The 25,359-nt window shown below is 37.6% G+C and overlaps 1 protein-coding gene across 1 annotated transcript in view; it reads right to left on the bottom strand.

Annotated features, from left to right (window-relative positions):
* Positions 1–25,359, bottom strand: part of UBE2V2 (ubiquitin conjugating enzyme E2 V2) — a 50,014-nt gene that overhangs the window by 4,225 nt on the left and 20,430 nt on the right. The window contains exons 2-3 of the mRNA NM_001205115.1: positions 13,998–14,146; positions 8,824–8,949 (exon numbers count right to left, since the gene is read on the bottom strand). Of these exons, the coding sequence (NP_001192044.1) occupies positions 8,824–8,949; positions 13,998–14,146 (275 nt within the window). The remainder of the gene's footprint in view (positions 1–8,823; positions 8,950–13,997; positions 14,147–25,359) is intronic.

Here is a 25,359-nt window from a genome sequence, read left to right as displayed (position 1 = left end):
AAGGGTCCCATGCATTTCCTTTTAAGAACCTTTCCTCTGGGGCAGCCCGGGTGGCTCGGCAGTTTAGCGCCGCCTTCAGCCCAGGGCCTGATCCTGGAGACCCAGGATCGAGTCCCACATCAGGCTCCCTGCATGGGGCCTGCTTCTCCCTCTGCCAGTGTCTCTGCCTCTCTCTCTCTCTCTGTCTCTCATGAATAAATAAATAAATAAAATCTTAAAAAAAAAAAAAAAAAAAGAACCTTTCCTCTGGCTTTTCAGAGGTCCTATGAACTAGACAACCCCTAAAGTTGATCTTCTTCTGCCCATTTTATTGGTTGAAATTCCAAGATTCTAAAGAGAGTCTATGCAGTAGGAAAACACTGTCGTGCTGTCAGTTTCCAGTGGACAAGTCACAGACTGGGAGAAAAGATTTGCCAATCATGTATGTGACAAAGGATCTAGATCTACAACATATAAAGAACTTTGAGAACTCAACAGTAAGAGAACAAACAGCCCAGTTAGAGCGTGGGCAAGAGACTTAACTTGGCACTTCACCAAAGAGGATATGTGCATGGCAAACAAGCATGTGGGAAGATGTTCAACCACCAGTGGCTTGGTTATAACTCATTTTTTATCTACGTCATTGCAGACCTAATGTATGCTCATTCACAAATGCTCATCTGATTCAATGCCTGGTAAATGGCAGGAGGAACCCCTTGGATGAATTCATATTGAGCTGATATCCAGACATTTGTTTGATGGAGGGAACGTTTAGATCATTTCCCCCTATTCCCACAAAAGTTTTCCAACAGGTAGGGAGATGTCCCTTTGTCAGCAGTGACCATTGCCTTACCAAAACACACATGCACATGAATGTCTTAACTGACTAATGTCTATACTTCCTGAGCCAGAGAGGGTGAGCTGGACTCCTGAGCCACAGCATGGATGTCTGTGCACCCCAGAGAGGGGTCCCAACTGGCAAGCTTCAGTAATGCAGGCAATAAACACTGCATTGGCAACCCAGCCATGCCAAAAAGATAAATGCCTTTTCACAAATTTTCATTCCTCTTAAATTAAGCTATTTCTATCTGACTTGAAAAATACCCCATCCTGGGATCCCTGGGTGGCACAGCGGTTTGGCGCCTGCCTTTGGCCCAGGGCGCGATCCTGGAGACCTGGGATCGAATCCCACATTGGGCTCCCGGTGCATGGAGCCTGCTTCTCCCTCTGCCTGTGTCTCTGCCTCTCTCTCTCTCTGTAACTATCATAAATAAATAAAAAAAATTTAAAAAAAAATAAATTAAAAAAAAAAAGAAAAATACCCCATCCTGCCAATGAAGTGTCCTCCTTCCCTCCTGGTATAGTCCCTTGCTATGAAAACTGGTCACTTCAGAAAAGGTGAAGCTGGCTGTCCACAGACCTCCATCGTTCTCCCTTAGGGGTACAACCATAGTAATGTGAGTGTAGTTTGCTTTTAATTTAGACAAAGCTTTTATCTGTGATTCTTTCCCCTCAAATACAGTATTGTGAATCATTTTGATGATCAATATGTAAATGTGAATAATAGAATTTATGTGTCTGGATCCAGCCTTCTGAAGTCTTTTGAGGACTCTCTTTACACATAGCAATATATAGTGCTCTAGTACCCTTTCAGCAAAGCACATGTCATCATACGTGTCTTGTGCCCATCCCGTTTGCCTCTTAAACGTCTGGTTAGCGGGGACCCAAAGATTTCAGTGAGTCAATGTACATAACTTTGTATTTAGCTATATTATTGCATACGACACGATCTGGTGCTAATGCTCTGCCCTTGGCATTCTTAGGTGATGGCTGACTCCCCTTCTCTGTCATAACTCAGCTCTGGAATGCTCTATATAGCAAGGTTTCAGTCAGGGGCATTGCCTGTGGCTTTTATCCTGCCATCCACTGTGGAAAATGTGTACCTATTTCATGCTTGACACTTAACCACTTACCTCTCAACACATCATCCTGCTTGACTTTAACAAAATAAAGTGTCTCTGAAAAAAAAAAAAGAAAAAAAAGAAAAAAAACGAAGCTTTTCCAATTTTTTTTTTAAGATTTTATTTATTCATTCACGAGAGAGACAGAAAGAGAAGCAGAGACACAGGCAGAGGGAGAAGCAGGCTCCATGCAGGAGCCTGATGTGGGACTCGATCCCGGGACTCCAGGATCACACCCTGGGCTGAAGGCAGGAGTTAAATCACTGAGCCACCCAGGGATCCCAGCTTTTCCAATTTTAAAACTTACTCTAAAGGTAAGTAATCAAGAAGGGTGGTTCTTACATAAGGATGGATGACATCGGACCAATGGACTACAACTAAGAGCAGAAAAGTAAATCCATGCATATGTGATCAACTAATCTTTTGACAAAGGTGCCAGGAAAACACACAATGGGAAAAGGATAATCTCTTCAATAAATGGTATTGGGACAACTGGATAACCACATACAAAGGAATGAAGTTGAGTCCTTACATTACACATGAAGATTAACTCAAAATGGATCATAGACCTAAATTAAGAGCTTAAGCTATTTTAAAAAACCTCTAAGAAAACAGGAGTAAATCTTCATGACAGGGGATTTGGCAATAATTTCTTAAATATCTAATGCCTAAAGTATATTCAACAAAATAAAAAGTAGATAAGTTGCCTACATCCAAAACTTAAAATTTTGCATTGCAAATCACATGCTCAAGAAAGCATAGACAAGGGCAACCGGGGTTGCTCAGCAGTTTAGCGCTGCCTTCGGCCCAGGGTGTGATTCTAGAGACCCAGGATCGAGTCCCATGTTGGGCTCCCTGCATGGAGCCTGCTTCTCCCTCTGCCTGTGTCTGTGCCTCTCTCTCTCTCTCTCTGTGTCTCTCATGAATAAATAAAATCTTTAAAAAAAAACAAAAACAAAAACGGACAATCCACAGAATGGGAAAAAATACTTGCAAATCATATATCTGATAATGGACTCTTGTTCTATATATAAAGAACTCTTACAGCTCAATAATAAGAGGCCAAATATCTCTCAATATATATACTACTGGAAAAAATGCAAAATGTTATGTCCACTGTGGAAAAAGTCTAGCCATACCTCAAAAAGTTAAACATACAATTGAATGTCAGTCACATATGACCCAGCAATACTATTCCTAGGTATACATCTAAGAGAAATGAAAATATTTGCCCATATCACCCTGTATACAAATGTTCACAGTAGCAATATTCATGATAAGCTAAAAGCAGAAAAACCAAAATGTCTGTCAAATGATGAACGGATAAACAAAATGTGTTATATCCACGTAATGGAATTATTATTCATCAATAAAAAGTAATAAAATACTGATATATGCTAAAACATGAATGAACCTTGAAAATATTAAGTTAGGGATTCCTGGGTGGCGCAGTGGTTTGGCGCCTGCCTTTGGCCCAGGGCGCGATCCTGGAGACCCGGGATCGAGTCCCATGTCGGGCTCCCTGCATGGAGCCTGCTTCTCCCTCTGCCTGTGTCTCTGCCTCTTTCTCTCTCTGTGTGACTATCATGAATAAATAAATAAAATCTTTAAAAAAAAAAAAAGAAAATATTAAGTTAAAAAAGCTAGTCACAAAAATCATATATTATATGACTCCATTTAAATGAAAAGTCCAGAATAGGCAAATCTATAAGGACAGAAAGATTAGTGGTTGTTTAGGATATGGGAAGGTGGGGTAGAAAGGGACAACTAAACATGGGTACGGGATTTCCTTTGAGAGGGACAAAACTGTCCTAAAACTAGATTGTGGTAATGTATCCATAACCCTGTGAATACTAAAAAACACTGAATTATATGCACTTCGAATGAATTGTAGCTGGTGTGTAAATTGTATGGTATGTAAACTGTATCACAATAAACTGCTTAAAATAGAAAAGATAATTTTTAAATAATTCTCTTACAAGTAAATGAAACAATAATAAGAATATTATAATATTAAGATGTACTTAAAGTGCTTACTTCAATGCTTTAACTTACGGAGGAGCAAGCCCTTAGCCTATTTTAAGTAGACTCCATTAGTGAACAAGAGTTTACAAGTGGAGAAAATACCAAGCTCTTTCCAAAGCAGAAACAAACACTTCCAGCTATAAAGTTACACGATAGTTAAATAAACATAAGTGATTGCAAATCCTGTGAAATACCAACAGAGTACACACACACACACACACACACACACACACACACAAAAAAACCTGGGGGGGGAAAAAATGAAGGAAAGGAGAGAGAAAGGAGCATGGGAAAATAAGTATCATGTCAGAACAAATCTGCATCTTACCATTCTATAATATACAACAACCTCCAAAACTTGAAACCTCACAGCATAAAGAACTGACACTTGACAGAGCTAACCATCCACAAGGAGTAATTTTGCCTAGCTGTATTAAATATAAACAAAATTACTAAAGCAACAGGCATAATTTATCAAGTATCTAAATAACCTCAAAATATATAAAATTCTCCTAGCATATCACCAATGGTCAATGTGAAATTCTGACTATCAGTTATGAAAGTAATACTTTAAATTCTTAAATATCAATCAAGACAAAAACTGATGTCCAGTGTATTCACCCTACTTCACACATCTACACTCTAATCATTAAAATCAGTATCATTCCTTTCTCTGTTTTCATTTTTTTTAAAAGATTTATTTATTCAGAGCGAGAGAGAGGCAGAGACACAGGCAGAAGGAGAAGCAGGCTCCATGCAGGAAGCCTGACATGGGACCCGATCCCGGATCTCCAGGATCACACCCTGGGCTGCAGGCGGCGCTAAACCGCTGCGTCACCGGGGCTGACCCCTTTCTCTGTTTTCAAATCCCCATTCCAGACTGACAACATGAAGTGTTGGTGAGAGTATATGAGCACAGGATACTGTTACACACAACTAGTAGGACAGACATGGATACAATCCTGTGGAGAGTCAGTTGGCAATACTCCATCAAACTATGGGCAAGCCCCAAACCTCAGCAGACATTCCATTTCTAGGTGTATGCACTGGAGCAGTGCTACTCAAAGTATGTTCCACGGAGCGGAGCTAGGCCTTGAACTAATTTTTTGCTGGCGCGCCACAAGATAAACACAGAAGTGTCTATGATAATTTGACAGAGAAATTTTTATTTAAAGAATCTGAGTTTGTATTTTATCTTTTTTCTTTGATTTTCTTAGTAATTTTTATTGTACTTGAATTTACAAATAAGGGTGCCTGGGTGGCTCAGGTGGTTTAGCAACTGCCTTCAGCTAAAGTCATGATGCCAGAGGCCTGGGCTGGAGCCAGTGTGAACTGGGCTCCTTGATCAGCAGGGAGTCTGCTTCTTCCTCTGCCTCTCCCCCTGCTTGTGCTCCCTCTCTTAAATAAATAAAATATATATTTTTTTAAAGTACTGATCTACAACATATTGGAAACAACAAGCTAACCAACAAACACCCAAGTCTTGAGCAGCACCGCCCCAGAGTAAAAGAATACATGTATAGGAACGCCTGGGTGGCTCAGTGGTTGAGCATCAGCCTTCGGCCCAGGGCGTGATCCTGGGGTCCCGGGATCAAGTCCCACATCAGGCTCCCTGCATGGAGGCTGCTTCTCCTTCTGCCTATGTCTCTGCCTCTCTCTCTCGTGTCTCTCATGAATAAATAAATAAAATCTTAAAAAAAAAAAAAAAACATGTATAGTAAGAATGTCCACAGTAGAAATCTTTTCAATGAAAACTGAAAACAGCCTAAATGCCAACCAGGTGAAAAACAGAATACTGAACAATAAAAAGGAACAATCTAATTTAAATGACTCAACATGGATGAAGCTAAAAAATCACTGATAAAAGTGATACAGTACAGAGGTATATACACACATGCGTAGTAAAAGTTAAATAACCATGCTCAGAAATAATAAACACCAAATTCAAGATGAGACTACCTCTGAGGAAAGTGGAAGGGGAAACTGGGGAAAGGTACACAGATTAACCATTTATAACACAATCTTTCTTTAAAAAAAAAAATTTTAAAGAAAAATTAGGACCATTACAAACAAGACCAACATGCTAAAATTTCACAAGGGAAAATAGGAGATGTTGGTTATCGTTTTCTAAAATTTGTCTATGTTAAAAATATTTCTTCTAAAAACACCAAAAATGAGGACGCCTGGGTGGCTCAGTTGGTTAAGCATCTGCCGTGACCTCAGGTCATGATCCCGGGGTCCTGGGATCAAGCCCCATGTCGGGCTCCTACTCAACAGAGAATCTGCTTCTCCCTCTCCTTCTGTTCCTCTCCCTGGCTTGTTCTCTCTCTCTCTCTCTCTCTCTTTCTCAAATAAAAAATCTTGGGGGGAAAAAAATGAAACAAAAAGAAAAATGGTAATAAATTTATAGTAACTGCTACAAAGGAAAACATCAGAGTCAAAAAAGGGACAAAATTCAGATTAGAGAATCAGGAAGGACTTCTCTGAGGAAGTGACATTTACATTGAGAAATGAAGCGTCTGTAAGGATTAGCCTGAGTGGGGGACATGTCCAGACAGGAAGAACAGACAGTGCTATGGTCCTGAGGTAAAATGAAAGGTGTGTGGAGCAGTGTGTACCCTGTGAGTCCCAGTGAGCCAAAGCAAAAAGCATGTACAACATGGCTGAAGTCATTAAAGGATATTAAAGCAGAGAAGTGACACAGCACAATTGTATTTTAGAAAGATCCTTCCGGATCCTTGCTCTGGAAAGACTGGAGGAGGTAAAACAGCAGAATCAGAGACTGCTGCAAGACAAGAGATGATGGTCAACATTCACTTAGTGGCAAGGTAAGCAGAAAAATAAGACCTGACTCAAGTTACATTTTCAACAAAGACTAACAGAACTTAATGGTAGATAGGCAAGGGAAGAGAAGCTGTCTGGGAGACAAAACATCAAAAAACAGGTAAGACACCCATGAGGCTAGATAAACTTGTTAGAGGTATGCTTGAAATTTAATCCTGAATTTCCTAGTTCCCACAACAATGCAGAACCCACCATTAATTACTTAATTTATAGAGTCTATAATATGAAAACAAATCAGCAGTTGAGAAGAACAGCTACTCCCGGTAGAGATATTCAACAAGAACAACTTCCTCATAAAGGCAATGCTGTGCATCACAAAAGAAATTCCCTGAACAATATCCTTTCTGTAAATTCAAAATGTTTTATGATCCTGCTTCTATCACATCTCTTAATATTATCTAACATAGAAAGAGTTAAGCTCGCACATTGCAATTTCTAGAATAAACACTGAAAGAACAGAAACAGAATTTAGAAACTTGAGAACAACCATGTCAAAAGTAGAAGAGAAACAAAATATGCATGGGAAAATAGAAACCACAAAATAAAACAATTAAACCTAAATGTATTAATATATTGTATATTAAATGGACTAAATGTTCCCAGTAAATTACAAAGGTTGATTGACAGACAGGAAGGACTCTCAGAACTCAGCTTTTAGTTGGTATACACCAGGTAGGGAGCTCCGGAAGTGACCCAGCAGGTAAGGATTTGAGATTTCCAATGACCTGCCCACCTTCCTCCTGTCAGGGTCATGCTTTCATCGAGAGCACCCAGCAGGGAGGCACCAGCCATTTTGAGGCCTTGCTGTGGGCCTGCATATTTGACTGAGGGTTATGGTTTGGGGGGCTAGCTCTATGCTGAGGGCTCAACTTATTGCCAGAGGGAATTACAAATGTGGAATAGATGAAATATGGAATAAATCCTATCATGTTGGAATAGAATTAAAGGTACTGGCATATAAACTCATGGCTTTTAATAGATAATATATTGAGGTAGGTATGTAGATAGGAAGAAAAAAAGGAGGTTAAGGATAGGTATACACATGTGACATACTAGGTAAAATTTTTAAAAAGAGAGAATATATATAAAAGAAAATTTTTAAGATGCTAATTACCTCTGGTGAGGAAAAGAACACAGGGATGGGATGAGGAGAAGCCACAAGAAGTTAAGGATATTGATAATATTAGATGTTACTCATTATTATGTTGATAGATGATACTCATTATTATGTTGTTGCTATACTTCCTAACATGTATTTTGCATGTGAGCGAGCCCTCAATATGGCATCTCAAGAGTCTGGATTTAAGTCTTAACATGAACCTCAACAATCTACTCATACTGAATTTCAGTCTTTCCACTAACTCCCTGTGTGAATCAGGTAGAGCATGTCATTTTGGTTTATTTCCTTTAAACAGACAACAATGCTCAACCTTTTTGTTCTAATATGGACATAACTTGTTCCTCAAAGAAAAGCTTCCTCTTGAAGAATATTCATCCTTTTAGTCTCACCAAATGTACTGAACCTTAAAGAAAAATAACATTCAAAGAGAAATAATGGTCATCTTCATACCAAATAAGGCTTCAACTAAAATATGACTACTCAAGCAATTAATAAAATCCTAAGAGAATTGTGATTATCACATCTATCCAGGCTGGTTGGTTCATAAAGGTTTAAGGATAGGCTGACTTATAAGAGAAAAACAACATAAGATAAATTTCTTTTAGACTTCTAGCTAAACAAAGGTCCTTTCTTTAACTTTCTCCTGACTATATATTATGCATTTTATAAGAATAAAATGATTGGGGATCTCTGGGTGGCGCAGCGGTTTGGCGCCTGCCTTTGGCCTAGGGCGCGATCCTGGAGACCCGGGATGGAGTCCCACGTCGGGCTCCCAGTGCATGGAGCCTGCTTCTCCCTCTGCCTGTGTCTCTGCCTCTCTACATATATATCTATCATGAATAAATAAATAAAATCTTAAAAAAAAAAAAGAATAAAATGACTAATTTAACTTACCATTCCACTGGAATTATTAATTCCATTCATATTAATTTTGGTTACAAATCTAACTGATGGAGGAGCTTCTGGGTATTTAGGTCCACATTCTACTTTCAGGCTATATATTCTGTTTTCATAATTTGTCTGGAAGGCAAAAAATAATAATAGTAATAATAACAATATTCAAGTGCTAATAAAGAGAAAAAGACAATAGGAATATATTAGATCTTACTTTATGATCAAGAATTTACTTTCCTACATTGAAATTTATTAACTTATATGACCAGAAAGAAATGCAGCAAGTGTACTTAAAAGTCAAGATTTTATAATATTAAAATTACTCTACAAAAAAAAATTATTCTACAAAGTTATATCAAAATGATCACAATTTGCTTTTTGTGGAACAAACAATGCCTATAACAAAATTAAAAGGGAAAAACAAACCACTTAAATTCAGATTGTACTAAAAAGTTTATATTGCAGGGGGAAGGACTACTTGACTTGTGTCACACATATATAAAGGTTCCCATCTGGGGATCCCTGGGTGGCTCAGCGCTTTGGCATCTGCCTTTGGCCCAGGGCGTGAGCCTGGAGTCCCGGGATCGAGTCCCACATCGGGCTCCCTGCATGGAGCCTGCTTCTCCCTCTGCCTGTGTCTCTGCCTCTCTCTCTCTGTGTTTCTCATGAATAAATAAATAAAATCTTAAAATAAATAAATAAATAAATAAATAAATAAATAAATAAATAAATAAATAAATAAAAAATAAAGGTTCCCATCTGTCCAGAACAATTCTAAGTCTTCCTACTGTCCCAGTTTTAATTATCAACAATACTTCTTCACTCTCAAAAGGGTTTGGCTGGACAATAAATTACACGGTTACCCCACTTACACAGCAATCAAAAACTTCTAGCCATAGGGAAAACACATATACCATCTTATAGCAATAAAACATAATTATTTCATGCCTGTTATTAATTATATTTATGCTACTTCATTAACTTTACGATTCATTAAATTCCATTTTCAGAGAGACAACAGCAAACTTTATGTCTCCATATCATTTTGTTAATCAAGAAGTTGAACATCACCATATTATAAAACAGCCATTTTAAAGCTACCACACTAAAATACTTCCAGATTATTTAGGCTTATTTTCATGCTATAATTAACTCTTTATCTTTATGGCTTTTGCTCACTTGGTTAACTTATTAGGGTACAATTAATAATAGTAAAGTAAAAAATAAATAGAAGTGAGAATGTAATACCTGTTGGTTCCTGCATAAACCTGGAAAAAAACAAATAAGCTAACCATCTATAGATTTCACTTACCCAAACTGATCCACAGCTTCCTTTCCCTTAAGTAAGAGCTATTCCCAAGTGGAGGTCAGACCTGGGATATTAACCTACTGTAATTTAAAATGTATGCAACAATCTTGTACATATAATTATTAAATATTTTGACACTTTAGAAAGAAATACCTGTATAAAAATCATCCCAGTTTAATAGCACACATCCATTAACAACATGCTCAGCACTTTGGATATGTATAGAAAGGACTAAAATCAGAGAGATCTCCAAGAAATCATCCAGTCTGTGGTTCTCCAATCTGGATACATATTAGCTTCACTACAAAACTTATGTTAAAAAATAATAATAGCCCTGAAAAATTCTACAATGTTAAAAATATTCACAGTATGTAGAAACAACCAAAACACTCACACTTTGCTGGGAACAAACTGTTTTGGAAACAATTTGGCATTTTCTTATAAGTAATTGTATACCTACCCTATGATGTAGCAATTCCATTCCTAAGGATTTTATTTTAAAAAAGAAAATGGGAACAAACACGTTCACCAGACTTTTAAAAGAATGCTCATACCAGCTTTCTTTCTAATAACCACAAAGTAGATAAAAATCCAAATACCATAAACACAGCTGATAAACACATTGCGGTACATATTCATATAGTAAAATACTACTGCATAATAAGAAGAAACATACTCCTACTATATGGAACTCAGCTATATCTCTAAGATACTATGCTGAATCAAAAGAAGCAGACCAATAAATATACACACTACATGATTCCACTTATACAAAGTTCTACAAACTGCAAAACTTCTCCAAGGTGCAGGAAGTAGTGCCTACTGTGGAGGTGGGAAGAGGCAGAGGTATATCTAGAGTATAGGCAACAACGTGTATTTGTGGAAACTCATGGTAAGATTTGTGCATTTTATTATATGTAAATTATACCTCAATTTTTTTTTTTAAGTTAAGAAACTCTAAGCCAGACTTTTGATCTAATTCAATGCTTAGAGTAAACATCATCTTAACTTTGAACAACTTGGGACTAATTTTACAACCTCTAAATTTAAAAAAACAGCCACATCTCTCTGTTATCTAATAAAACAGCAAAAAAATAAAGCAAGTGAGAAAGAGAGCGAGAATATTTACTAAATATATACTATAAGTCAGGTCCCTTCCTATTGTGTAATTATTACATCATTTAATTCTCCATATTTCTTTTTTTTTTTTAAAGACTATTTATTATTTGAGAGAGAGAAAGAGACCAAGGTGAAAGGTAGAAGGATACAGAGAATCTCAAGAAGACTCTGCACTGAGTACGAAGTCCGACGGGGCACAATCCCACAATCCAGAGATCATGACCTGAGCTGAAATCAAGAGTGAGACGCTTAACTGACTAAGCCACCCAGGCACCCCTCCATATACCTAAAGATGAGTATAGTATCTCCATTTATATATAAAGAAACTTGGAAAAGTTACTAAACCTCTAATGCTAAAAAAATATTGCTTCAGAAAATTTAAAACACAAACATATATGGAAAAATAAAATTACTGAACATATAAATTCAAACAAATAACATAAAAAAACAGGGATCTTAATAATATACTAAAAAAAGATTTAAAAACCACTAATCAAGTAGCAGTATGATGAGATAAAAATTTTCCCATTATCCTGGTTAGATGTAGATACCTAAAGCTGAGGACAAACTAACTGCTCTCAACATGGCACCTTCTGAAGCAAAAACAACTAAGGCGAGACAGCAACCCCTGTAGGTTTTATTAAAAGGCAACTGAATGAGTACACAAGGACTCACCATCACTGGGTCCCACATGCTCCAGTAAGGGAGGTAGGTAGAGAGAGGGTGGGTGATCACTGGCTGGCTGGAAAGATGCTGTGCCTTTGTAAGGTGCACCCTTCTTGTCTCTTCCTGGCACTCAAAGGAAGTGAGAAGAAGCTCCAAGACCTCCACCCTCAGAAAGGGGAAGGCCCAATGAACAGAAGCCCAGCATGCCACTGGTAACTCTGTATCTACATGCACCTTTGGAGCAAACTAGACCCACTCCTCCCCAAGCTAAAACAGCCTCCACTATGCACTAGCACAGCCTGGACACAGGGGCTTCCTGCAGTCCAGTGACACCAGGAAAGGCAGCTAGTTTGGTGAGTCCTGCTGGTGACCCCATGGTGTGAGATAAAGTGGAAGTAGCTCTTCTACATTTGGGAACTATGATATGGGACAGTCCACAAAAATCACTGAGGAATTCATATACAAGCTCCAAAACATTCTTAAAGTTTACAGTCCACTGGAGGTAGTGCCCGGAGAAAACCTTAATCTAAATAATTTCAAATTGGTACTCTACCAAGCTCAGACCATCAAATCTTCAAACTACTCATTAAAAATGTTCATAAATTAAAGCACTTTTTTTTAAACCATCAGACCATAGTAATAATGCTCACATGCAGTGAAAATCAAGGTTTTCATTATAAATACCAAGTTATAAAATACATCAAGAATCTTAACCATCGGGCAGCCCAGGTGGCTCAGTGGTTTAGCGCTGCCTGATTCAGCTCAGGGTGAGATCTCAGAGTACCGGGATAGAGTCCAACATGGGCTCCCTGCATGGAGCCTGCTTCTCCCTCTGCCTGTGTCTCTGCCTCTCTCTGTGCGTGTCTGTCTCTCTCTCTTTCATGAAAAAATAAATCTTAAAAAAAAATATCTTAGCCATCAATATTATATTTCCTTCCTCAAATATCTGATGGAAAAATCAAAGCAGTGAAAGGAAAGAGTTTGTTAGGTTAGTAGTGTGCTCAAATTTTGCAAAGGAATACCAGAAAACATAAAACATACATTAATTCACTCTCTAAAATTAACACTGCTGATTACTTGGGTCCATTTTTCTTTTGTAATCATCAAAAGGAAATCTAAACTCTATCCAACAGCAAAAACAGTTGGAATGCTCTCATCATAAGGTAGTCAATAGTATATAAAACCAAAGACTAAAAAAAAAACTCCTTCAAATTGGTGTTCTTTCCAGCAAGTCAAGAACACTACATAATTCATATTTCAAAGACTCACTGCCAAGAATGCAATAAATGGGACCTTTGAGTAAGGAATGCAATGTAGAAAAATATTTCCCCAGTCTAGAAAAGATTTTGAGTAAAAATAAAACTTCATAAACTTAAGACCTAAGAATAAAATACAATAGGTCTGTTGCCAACAATACTAGAAAATATGCAAAAAAATCACATACTTTTCTATATACTTAATTAATGAAGAAATTGAGGCCTATCACATTTAGAAGGCAAGTCAAATGTCAAAAGGACAAAGATTAGTGTGTACTCAATAGAAACCAATTCAGAAACCCTTGATTACACATACAGCAGATTAGTAACATGTTATGTCAAAATATACTGTTTTCTCTTCCCAAATAACCCCTCCATTTCCTCACCTTTTCTCCTCTCTATCTGGAATGTTCTCCATCCCCATCACCACCTTCTGAAATCCTACCAGTCAGTCCTTTAAGGCTCATTCCAAAGGCAACTTCCTCCACTGTTCAGCCTTCCTCAATTATTCCAGCTAGAAGAAACATATTCTAAAGTCCCGTAGTGAACTTTCTCTGCCATATTTAGAATCTGTTATATGTATTTATTTTTTCTCCTCTACTAAACTGCAAACACCTTGACAATCTTTCCCCCCCCAGTCCTCCATACAAATCAAGCATTATACCCTACACACAGGAAGCATCAATAAATGTATACAAAATGAATTAAGAGGGAGGAACTGCTTCAGTCAGAAGTGATAATTTTAGTATCAATACTATAAAGTAAAATGCTTACTCTAAAATGACAATAAATAATAGAAAAAATATATAATATTTAGCACTGACCCTTGGTGGCCCAATAATCATGCCTGTCCACCTTGTAAGTGTCATATCTTCATCATCTTCAAGGCCCCAGCTAACCGTACCATCGCCTACTCCTTTTTGTCCTTCTTCAAGTTCTTCCAACAAGCGAAAATTACGAGGAACTTTAACGCCTATACAAAAGAATGTCAATGTAAATGTAAAAAGCCTATAATTACAAGAGCTGCATATATTCAAATTCAGCTTTTTCCAAATTAATTTTTATAATTTATTTTAAATTATAGACAAAAATTCCCTTTAAGCATTCTGCCCAAAAAAATGCTCAATCTAAAAACCGCACAAAATGAAAACACTAAAGAAAGCACTGTACCAAATATTAACTGCAATATAGAACATTTACATAAATTCCTAATTAATGTTATCCTGACATAAATCAATCATAAGGAAATCATTATAAAATGAGTATTTTCCATAACTGAGAATCTGTTCCAAGCCTAAAACACTGCATCGAATAAATGGGCAAAGGGCAGCCCAGGTGGCTCAGCAGCTTAGCACCCGCCTTCAGCCCAGGGTGTGATCCTGGCGACATCGGAACTGGTCCCGCGTCGGGCTCCCTGCATGGAGCCTGCTTCTGCCTGTGTCTGTGCCCCTCTGCCCCTCTCTCTCTCTCTCATGAATAAATAGATTAAATCTTTAAAAAAAAAAACACACTCACAAATAAATGGGCAAAGACCAGAAAGTTCATAAAAGCTCAAATTCATATATATACTCTATTGCTTTTCTAAGACTAGAATTATGTTCCATCTTTTAAAAAGTACTAGAGGGTACTATTTTTTTCTAGAATGCTTACGCAGCTCCACCCATAGTCCCCAATCTCCTTTCCTGTTCTCATCCCAAACCAGTAGGATCTTACCTTTCCCATGTTGGTGCTTAATTATTACTTGGACAGTTCCTCCATTTGAGAACAAGTCTCGTTATGGATGTAGGATCTGCCCTTCACCTCTGGGCCCAACCTTACCAATTATTCATGATCCACTAGCCCTTCTCACATTTCCCCTTCTTTAGAACTCATCACCTCTATTTCTAAAATCTTAACAGAAGTCTTCCTCTTTACCTAGAATTTCCTAGAATTCACAGTTTTCACTTTTATTCTCGATTAACCTGGTCTTTGCCACCATTGTGACCTCCAACCCCTAGAATCCAACCATGATTCCTCTAATTGACCACAACCTTTCCTAAAATTATTGGCTTGGCATCTCCATAGGATGGACCCTGTTGTCTCCCAAGTTCTCCATAGCATCTAGCCTGAAACATCCCCTAGCTCCACCACAGAAGTCCTGAAAAAATTAGGTAAATGCCCTCAGAAGCCTCTCTCTCTCTCTGGCTCTGGAGCTTGTGCATATGTGCTTGTGCATGCTCTGTCTCTCAAGCATGCACATACACAGCTATGAAGCAGAAAGGACATCTCTTTTATATATGTGTATATATATATACATATACACACACACACACATATACACACACACACACACATAGATTTTTAGTGACATCTCTTCTAAAGAGACTATCATTTGTGTTAACTTCTCTCTCTTGGTAAAACCAAAACATCTTTCACTTACTAATTCATAGTAATCCTTCTGGACGTACAATGAAAAAACAGTAAATACTGGAACATGGAAGAACACTAGCCATTTTATGTGCTGGCTTTATTTTTTAAAAAGTGCTTGGAAATCTTGGGTCACAGAAATACAGAGCTGTCATAAATCACAAGAAACAAGAGTAGCCATTACTTTAACTCCTATGATTGTATGCTACTTAAATACCTTATTCTACTTAACCCTACAAACACCCATTCTACACCTGTAGGAATTCAGGTATGGAGAAGTTATGTGACCTACCCAAAGTCACACGGCTGTAAGAGCCTCAGTTTCTAGACCAAAGCCACTTTCACTCATTAGGCTGCACAGCAATACAAACTACACAGGCAGCATATCCTGGCAGAGATCTAGGAATCAGACTGCCCAAGTCTAGTTCAGCTAACCATTTGACATGTGATCCCCCCAGCCCTGTCTTCTCAGCTATAAAAGTGAGTAACAGAAGTTCTTACATCACAGAATCACTGTGAAAATTAAATAAGATAATCCATCTTAAACTCAATAAATGCTGACTATGATGATCATTTTAGTATTTTATTTTATTCTTTTTAAATATTTTATTTATTCACGAGACAGAGAGAGGCAGAGACACAGGCAGAGGGAGAAGCAGGCTCCATGCAGGGAGCCCGATGCAGGACTGGATCCCGGTACTCCAGGATCACACCCTGAGCCAAAGGCGGTGCTAAACCGCCACCCAGGGAACTCCTAGTATTTGATTTTAGATAGAATTACATAAAACTTCTATTAACCTGCATCTAAGCTACGTGAGAAGGAAAGTTCTTTGTCCAATCCTATAGGGTGGCCCCTAGAAATTTTATCCTAAGCTATAAGTTTCTATTCACCTAACATTGGGACATATGCTATGCTATTTTCCTATAGATTTATAGTCATGACCTACAATACATTGCTACTGAACTGCTTTTTAAAGTAATCTTAAAGGAGCTTGATTATCCTTACACTTATGGAGTCATTCCCTAAGAATTATTCTAAATTTGCATTGAATTTTGTTGCCTATTTAATAAACAATTCAAACAAGTGACCTTTATAAACACCCAAGCTACAAAGTAAACAATGTAAAATTAATGTTTCTTTTTACATAAATGCCATAAAAGTGGTAAACCTAGTTATTGCTAAACTTTTCACCCTTTACCTTTATATAGCATTTTGGGAAAATACTTCTAAGACTGATAGACCAATTATTGAAATACTAACATTTAAAAAGTTATAGCAGCTAAGTCTATTTGCTTTTAAAGTATAAGACAAGAAAAAAAAAAGCCACTAAGCCATATTTTCAAATTCGGTACTAGAGCACTCTGGTTTTATTTCACCCAATCACTATGATCTGTGAAGGAAAAAAAGTCACAAGATGCGGATGTTGCTCCATGAAAACTCAAGTGTGTACATAAGCTGCCCTCTGGATCTCTTGCCATCTATGAACCTTCTTCTATAGTTCTACTTGTCTTTTTCCTATATGTCTATGTGTGTTGGGTTTTTTTTTAATAGTTTTAAATATTTTAACTCTTTAGGATGGGATTTTTATTAAAAGAAAAAAAAAGTAACCCATAAATCCACCCCTTTCTAGGTGAAACATAAAATGCTGTCGATTTTTTGGTTCAAAAGAACACCAAAGAATGCCAAAGATCATCTAGTCCAAAATCTAATACTTCAGACTAATGAAAATTATCACCAGGAAATGTTAGGTGATTATATCTATATATAGGTATAGATTAATAGTCACTTAACTTGGTTGACAAACCAAGTCAAAAATCTATGTCCTGTCTTCTCCACTAATCTAGTCTCCTCTTTAGTCCATTACAATGAACCTGCACTCCTGGGGGTAATAATACCAAAAACGGTAACATTCATAACCAAAACTGTGAATGCCTAGAAAACATGTTTCCAGCTTTAAATCTCAAGGATATCAAATTCCAAATCCCTTGCCTTTATTTCCCATGATACCAAAAATAAGGGCATAAAGATTACCGAATAAATAGAATAAATCTTGTCATGCAATATTAGGAAAAGATATCCCAACTCTAAGTTTTTACCTTTTTCAAGTTACAGCGAAATAAGACCTTGAATAGCACTAAGTCTATAAATCTATCCACACAAACATAAGAAATGACAGGAAACAAACTTACCAGCAGTTTGCAATTAATCATCTAAATTAAAGTTGAAAGGTAGTATGGTTTGATAGAGTAGTGTGGATTCTAGTTTCAGCTGATGGTAAACAGTCTAAGATATACAAAAGTCCCCAAAATTCAGAAATAATTATTACCATTTTAGTGTATTTCTCTTCAGATTATTTCCCATGTACAATCTATGATTCCTATGCTTTTTTCCCCAAATGAGATCTTGACTCATGGTTTTATAACTTCCTTTCCCCCCTGTTATGAACATATTTCTATGGCAAGCATAATCAAGTACCATTTTTAAATGCCCCAATAAATAATATTAGTCTTGCTTGAGGATCAGGGGTAGGGAAACTGGACCAGGGGAATCGTTGCCTACTCAAAAATTAAAGGAAAACACCTGTAGGAATGGAATAAATCTTTTGTCTTATGTGCTTTTCAACCATCCTTTAGCTGGTCCTCAAGAACACCCAAATTAACTATGGGACCCTTTCCCTCATCCCTCAAAGTATCTATGAGATAAGGAAGACAGTATCTGGGTCTTGTGTGCTGTGGAATATGGTCAGACTGTTTCCCCTGCCCCCTGCAGAGTTCTTAGGCATGGGTTGCAACAAACCTGAGCAGACAGACACACTGTTAAGAAGTCCCACCTGGGGATCCCTGGGTGGCTCAGCAGTTTAGTGCCTGCCTTTGGCCTGGGGCATGATCCTGGAGTCTCAGGATTGAGTCCCACGTCAGGCTCCTTGCATGGAGCCTACTTCTCCCTCTGTGTGTCTGCCTCTCTCACTCTTTCTCTGTGTCTCTCATGAATAAATAAATAAATAAAATCTTAAAAAAACAAACAAACAAACAAAAAAAGAAGCCCCACCTGTGATTTACATTGTCTGGGTCTGCCCTATTGTGGGAGTTCTGAGTTCTCCTCAAACACCCAACAAGCTGACTTGATTTTTAATAAAATATTTATTGAGCACCTCCTACAAGACAAACATCTGCTAAAAGCTTTAAAGACAAAAGTACTTCATTAAATCTCACCTTGTAAATTGATACAATAGCACCATTTCACTAAGTAAAAAAAAAAAAAAACTAAGGCTTAAATTATTGGGTTGAGCCTTATAAAATGAAACTGCTGCTTTCAGGTATCTTTTTAACAGAAAGAGTAATCTCATAAAATTCAATCTAACTACATGGAGAATGAGTCAGGGTTGAATCTCTTAGCCATTATTCTCCAATGCCTTGTCATGTAACCTACTAGTCCCAGGTGAAACTCATTTCCCTAGCTACTGCTAACTTGTCCCCAAGTCCCTGCAAATCTGATGGGGATGAGAGACACATCTTGACCAACTGGAGAAGCAACTCTGACAAAATGCTGTTCTGAACTCTCTTAAAAAGAACCTTTCTATATGTCACACACTGGGTGCACTCAAAGCAAAATACTCCTTCCCGGGGAAATAATATAGTATTTTATATTTTTCAAATTATTTTCTCATACAACCATCTGTGTATTAAAAAAAATCTTCTGAGGGATGATGGGTAGCTATATCTACATTTACAAAGACCAAAAACATGAAGTAACTAACTCAAGACCACAGCAAGCTAGTAGCTGAGTCAAAATAATTCAAATTTCCTAACACAGGTACAACATTCTGTCACTGTATACTACATCTCAAAATCCAGAAAATTTTATTCATTTTTTTTAAGTCTATGCCCAGTGTTGGGCTTGAACTCATGACCCCAAGATCAATAGTCACATACATACTCTACCAACTGAGCCCTCCAGGTACCCCAAAATCCAGATAATTTTTTTAAAAGGGTAGGGAAATTACAGAATGCATACAACTGAAAATACACATTTTCCAAAAATCATTCATTGTTGGAATTTGTCATATAAACAAAAATATTATTCATAGATAGTTGTTTAAAGATTCAAATGTGAGTTACAATAAAAAATAAACTTTAAAAAACATAGATATATACATAGATATAGATTAGTAGTGTCAAGAAAGGCAATCTTGCTTTTGCATGCTCCAAGATGGGAAAATGCTAAGAATTAACAAATGGTTGGTTCTGCTTTTTCATAGTGTTTTGTGTGAGGTGGGTATGGCTGGGATCTTTAACGTTCCAGGGAGCTTTTGTCCATAAGGAAGAACTTTACTACTGTTTATTCTTTCACTAATACTAATTTTGAAAAAAAAAAAATGTTTGATATTAAACAAGCTTTAAAAAAAATAAAAAATAAACAAGCTTTATAAACCCAATCAGTAAGTATTGAAACATTGATGACAAGCTGATTCCATTCTCTTTGGCTTTTAGTTAAAAAGAGGTCGGTTAATGTTTCTTTGTTGCATCTTTTTTAATAGTTTAAATGTCAAAACACATTAGCGAGTACAAAATTTATTATGACTGGAACAAAAGCATCTATGTTTCTTCATTATTCCTATAATTCCAAATAGAATAGATTTCCTTATTTAAATAATTTTGTTATTTCGCTTTCTCAGAGTATTACCATAAATAAAAGAAAATGGATTCTATAAATAAATAAATAAATAAATAAAATAAACAAAAATATTGTAAAGTGTTAAAATTTAAGTGCAAGAAACTTCTGATTTGTAGTGCTTAAAATCAAAAATTAATAAAAGTATTTATAAAAGTTCTCTGAATAATACAATTTTGTAGTAATTTAAGACTCAAATATTTGTTTGATTTTAACATTATTATCTTCCTTAACAGGACAAACAAAATTATGAAAACACGATGTAGAAGAACATAGATAAGACAGCAAACTATCAGGAGACCTACATTTTATCATCCATTCACTACTATATTAATTCATTCCTTCACTCAACAATCATTTGATTACTACTGGATTCAGTTACTCTGCTACGCAGTTGACACCAAGAGAACTAAAACATTTTTTTGCCCTCAAGAGCAAGACTAACTAATGGGAGGAGCCCCAAAACAGATACATGCATGTATGAAACAAGATATATAGAAAAGGCCACATTAAAAGGAAGCAAGAATCCAGATCAAAGGAGACTGGACAAACATGACAACCAAACACAATCTTGAATCATGTACCAGACTAGAAATTACTATTATTTTGCTTTAAAGCACATTAGCAGGGGGAGGAGTTAAGACAGCAGAGGAGTAGGGAGAGACCCTAAGTTTGTCTCATCCCTGGAATACAACTATATAGTTATCAAATCATGCTGAACAACCAAGAAATCAATCAGAGGTCTGATAAAACAAATGCCACAAGTCTACCAGAAGAAAAGCAACCACCGACTGGAAGGTAGGAGGTGTGGAGGAGGTACTTGAATCTGGTGTGAAATACCTGAGGACACAGCAGAGGGGAAGAAGCCTACTTAAAGAGGCTACCAGAAAGTATTATTAGCAGCAAAGTTCAAAATCAAAACTTTTAGAAGTCCGCAACAGTGGAGTACATGCCTAGCTTAAAGGTACTCAGATGGTGAAGCAGGCAGAATCCCATGTGTGACAGTGTGGTGTCAGGATCCCGGGGTCCCAAGAGGAAAGAGTGACACCTAAGTGTGGTAGGGTTCCTAGGCATAGGACTATGGAAGCCGGCTGAGAACAGCAAGTCTAGGTGGCCGCTTTCTGCTCTGTGTTGCATAAATCGAGAACCACTGCATGATCACACTATCACTTTCCTGGGACGGGTCCAGCAAAAGGCAGAAACGTGGCAAGACCCTCCCTGGGAGGAAGTGAGGTCTGCATTGAGAAAGTTCCTAAAATTTGAAGTTCCGAAACTCGCTCATGTGCCTGAGATAAAAATGCTTAGACACAGGCAGGGTAAACATAGAGTTCTGATTGAAACCAGGAGACAAGGGTGACTTACTGCTCTTCAATGAGGGCTCACTGAAGACTGGGGGGCCCAAATTTTCAGCTCCAAGGCTGGAGAGCTATGGCACTGCCATATATTCATCACAGGCATTGGAGCTGAAAGCCTTCAGGGAGCAAAACAGCGCCACCTAGTGGAGACCGGAGCTGCTAACACCAAGCCCTGCTCCCTGCACACTTGAGGCACCTGAGAATCAGCACAACAGGCCCCTCCCCCAGAAGACCACCAAAAACAACTTCCTCACACCAAGTTTACTGATGATAGAGGGGGCTGCAAGGCATCAGCTCCAGGGGAAAACAATAACGAGCATTCTTTGTATTTTTATTCTTTAGTCTTTTACTACTACTTCTTCACATACTGTCTCACTTTTTTCTTTTTTAATTCTTTTCATTTTTATACATACCACTTTTTTTTTAGTTTTTTGGTTCCCTTCATTGTATTTTGTTTTATTTTATATACTTTTTCTTTCTTATTTTGGGATCTAGTTTATCAAGCACACCAAAAACACTCAAGATCTAGTTTGGGGGGTGGATTTTTTGTTAGTGGTGTTATTTATGGTTTTATTCTTTTTCTCTCTTCTTTTCTTTCCCAGACTTGATGAGATAGAGAAAATGACCCCAAAAGAATGAATGGAAGATAGTACTCACAGCAAGGGAGTTAATACAGATATAAGATGTCTGAACTAAAATTTAAAACGAATATTAAGATACTAGGTGGGCTTTAAAAAAAAAAGATACTGGGTGGGCTTGTAAAATGCGTAAAAGACACTAGAGAATCCTTTACTGTGGCGATAAAAGAACTAAAATCCAATCAGGCTGAAATTACAAACGTAGCCTGAACAAATGGAAGAACCGAGATGCAATCTCCAGGGGAGGCCATAAAAATGAGGAAGAACAAAGAGAAGAGCGAATCAGTAATAGAGAAAATAAAACTATAGGAAATAATGAAGTTGAAAAAAAAAGAGGGAAAGAAAACTATTAGATCAAGAAGATAGACAACTAGGCGATTTCATAAAGCAAAATAATATACATATTATAGGAGTTCAAAAGAAGAGCGGGAAAACGGGGCAGAAGTTTACTGAACAAATTATGGCTGAGAACTTCCCTAATGTGGGGAAGGAAACTGGCATTCAAGTTCAAGAGGCACAGAGAACTCCCCTCAAAATCAACAAAAATAGGTTAACACCTCCACATATTATAGTGAAACTACCAAAATACAAAGATAAAGAGAGGGACACCTGTGTGGCTCAGCGGTTGAGCGTCTACATTTAGCTCAGGGCATGATTCCGGGATTCGGGATCGAGTCCCACATCGAGCTCCCTGTGAGGGATCTATCAACAAGAAAACCTAACAATCATAAAAATTTATGTCCCTAGCATGAGAGCACCCAAATATATAAATCAAATAATAAGAAACCTAAAGCAACTCACTGACAATAATACAAGGCTAAATAATAGTAGAGGGCTTTAACACTACACTCACAGAAATAGGCACACCCAAGCAGAATATCAACAAGGGAACAAGGGCTTTGAATGACATACTGGACTAGATAGCTTCCCAGGGGAATTCTACATATAAAGAAAAATACCAAAAGAAAAAAAAAAAAAAAAGAAAAATACCTATTCTTTGCAAACTCTTCCAAAAAAATTGAAATGGAAAGAAAACTTCCAAACTCTTTTATCTTGATCCCCAAACCAGACAAAGACTCCACCAAAAAGAAGTACAGACCCTGATAAACACAGATGCAAAAATTCTCACCTCTTAAAAAAGGGTGGGGTGGGGTGGGGTGGGGGGATGCCTGGGTAGCTCAGAGGCTTAGCGCCTGCTTTTGGCCCAGGACTGAGTCCCACATCGGGCTCCCTGCTTGGAGCCTGCTTCTCCCTCTGTGTCTCTGCCTCTCTCTCATGAGTAAATAAATAAATAAAATCTTAAAAAAATATTTCTCACCAAAATACTAGCTAATAGAATCCAAGAGTACATCAAAAGGATTATTCACCACAACCACCAGGAGTGGGATTTATTGCTGGGCTGCAGGAGTGATTCAATATCTGCAAATCAACCAATGTGATACACTATATTAATTTTTTAAACAATAAGAACCATATGATCCTCCCAGAAGATACAGAAAAAGCATGTGGCAAAATACAGCATCCTTTCTTGATAAAAAACACTCCACAACGTAGGGATAGAGGGAACATACCTCAACATCATAAAGACTATACACGAAATAACAGCAGTAACTATCATCCACAATGGGGGAAAACTGAGAGCTTTCCCTTATCTAAGGTCAGGAACACAAAAGGGAATGTCCACTCTCACCACTGTTGTTCAAAAGAGTACTGAAAATCCTAGCCTCAGCAATCAGACAATAAAAAGAAATAAAAAACATCCAAATCAGCAAAAAAAGAAGTCAAACTCACTCTTCACAGATACTGTATGTATAAAATCCAAAAGACTCCACCCAAAAATTGCTAGACTGATAAAAGGAATTCAGCAAAGTCGCAGAATATAAAATCAATGCATAAAAGTCCGTTGCATTTCTATACACTAACAATTAAGCAGCAAAGAGAGAAATCAAGCAATAGATCCCATTTATAATTGCACCCAAAACAGTAAGATACCTAAGAATAAACCCAACCAAAAAGATAAAAGATTTGTACTCAGCAAACTACAGATCACTTATGACATAAATTGAGGAAGACACAAATGGAAAAACATTCATGCTCATGGATGGGAAGAATAAACATTGTTAAAACATCTATGCTACCCAAAACCTACACATTCAATGCAATCCCTATCAAAATACCATCAGCATTTTTCACAGAGCTGGAACACACAATCCTAAAATTTGTATGGAATCAGAAAAGACCCCGAATAGCCGGAGGAATGCTGAAAAAAGACAGGGTGCTTCAGTCAGTTAAGCTTCTGCCTTTGGTTCAGGTCATGATGCCAAGCTTCTGGGATCCAGCCCCAACCAGGCTCCTTGATCAGTGAGGAGCCTGCTTCTGCTTCCTCGTCTCCCTCTCCCTGCCATTCTCCCTGCTTGTGTACCCATGTGCACGCTCTCTCTCGGTCAAATAAATAAAATTGAAGAAAGGGAAGAATGGAGGGAGGGAGGGGAAGAAACCAACCAAAGATGGAGGCGTCACAATTCCAGGACTTCAAGCTGTATTATAAAGCTGTGATCATCAAGATAGTGTGGTATTAGCATAAAAACAGACACACAGATCAATGAAACAGTACAGAGAACTCAGAAATGGAACCTTAACTCTATGATCCACTACTTTTCCACAAAGCAGGAAAGAATATCCAATGGAAAAAAGACAGTCACCAACAAATGGTGTTGGGAAATTGGACAGCCATATGCAGAAGAATGAAACTGGACCACTTTCTTACACCATATCCAAAAATAAACTCAAAATGCATGAAAGACCTAAATGTGAGGCAAGCATCCACCCAATCCTAGAAAACAGGCAGAAACTTTTTTGACCTTGGCCACAGCAACTTCTTGCTAGACACACCTCCAAAAGCAATAAAGACAAAAGCAAAAATGAACTATAGAAATTTCATCAAGATAAAAAGCTTTTGGGACGCCTGGGTAGCTCAGTGGTTGAGCGTCTGCCTTCAGCTCAGGGCATGATCCTGGGGTCCAGGGATTGAGTCCAGCATCAGGCTCCCTGCAAAGACCCTGTTTCTCCCTCTGCCTATATCTCTACCTATCTCTGTGTGTCTCTCTCATGAATA

Source organism: Canis lupus, chromosome 29, assembly GCF_011100685.1.
Source record: "Canis lupus familiaris isolate Mischka breed German Shepherd chromosome 29, alternate assembly UU_Cfam_GSD_1.0, whole genome shotgun sequence".
NCBI lineage: Eukaryota > Metazoa > Chordata > Mammalia > Carnivora > Canidae > Canis > Canis lupus.
This window is presented reverse-complemented; position numbering and strand designations above follow the sequence as displayed.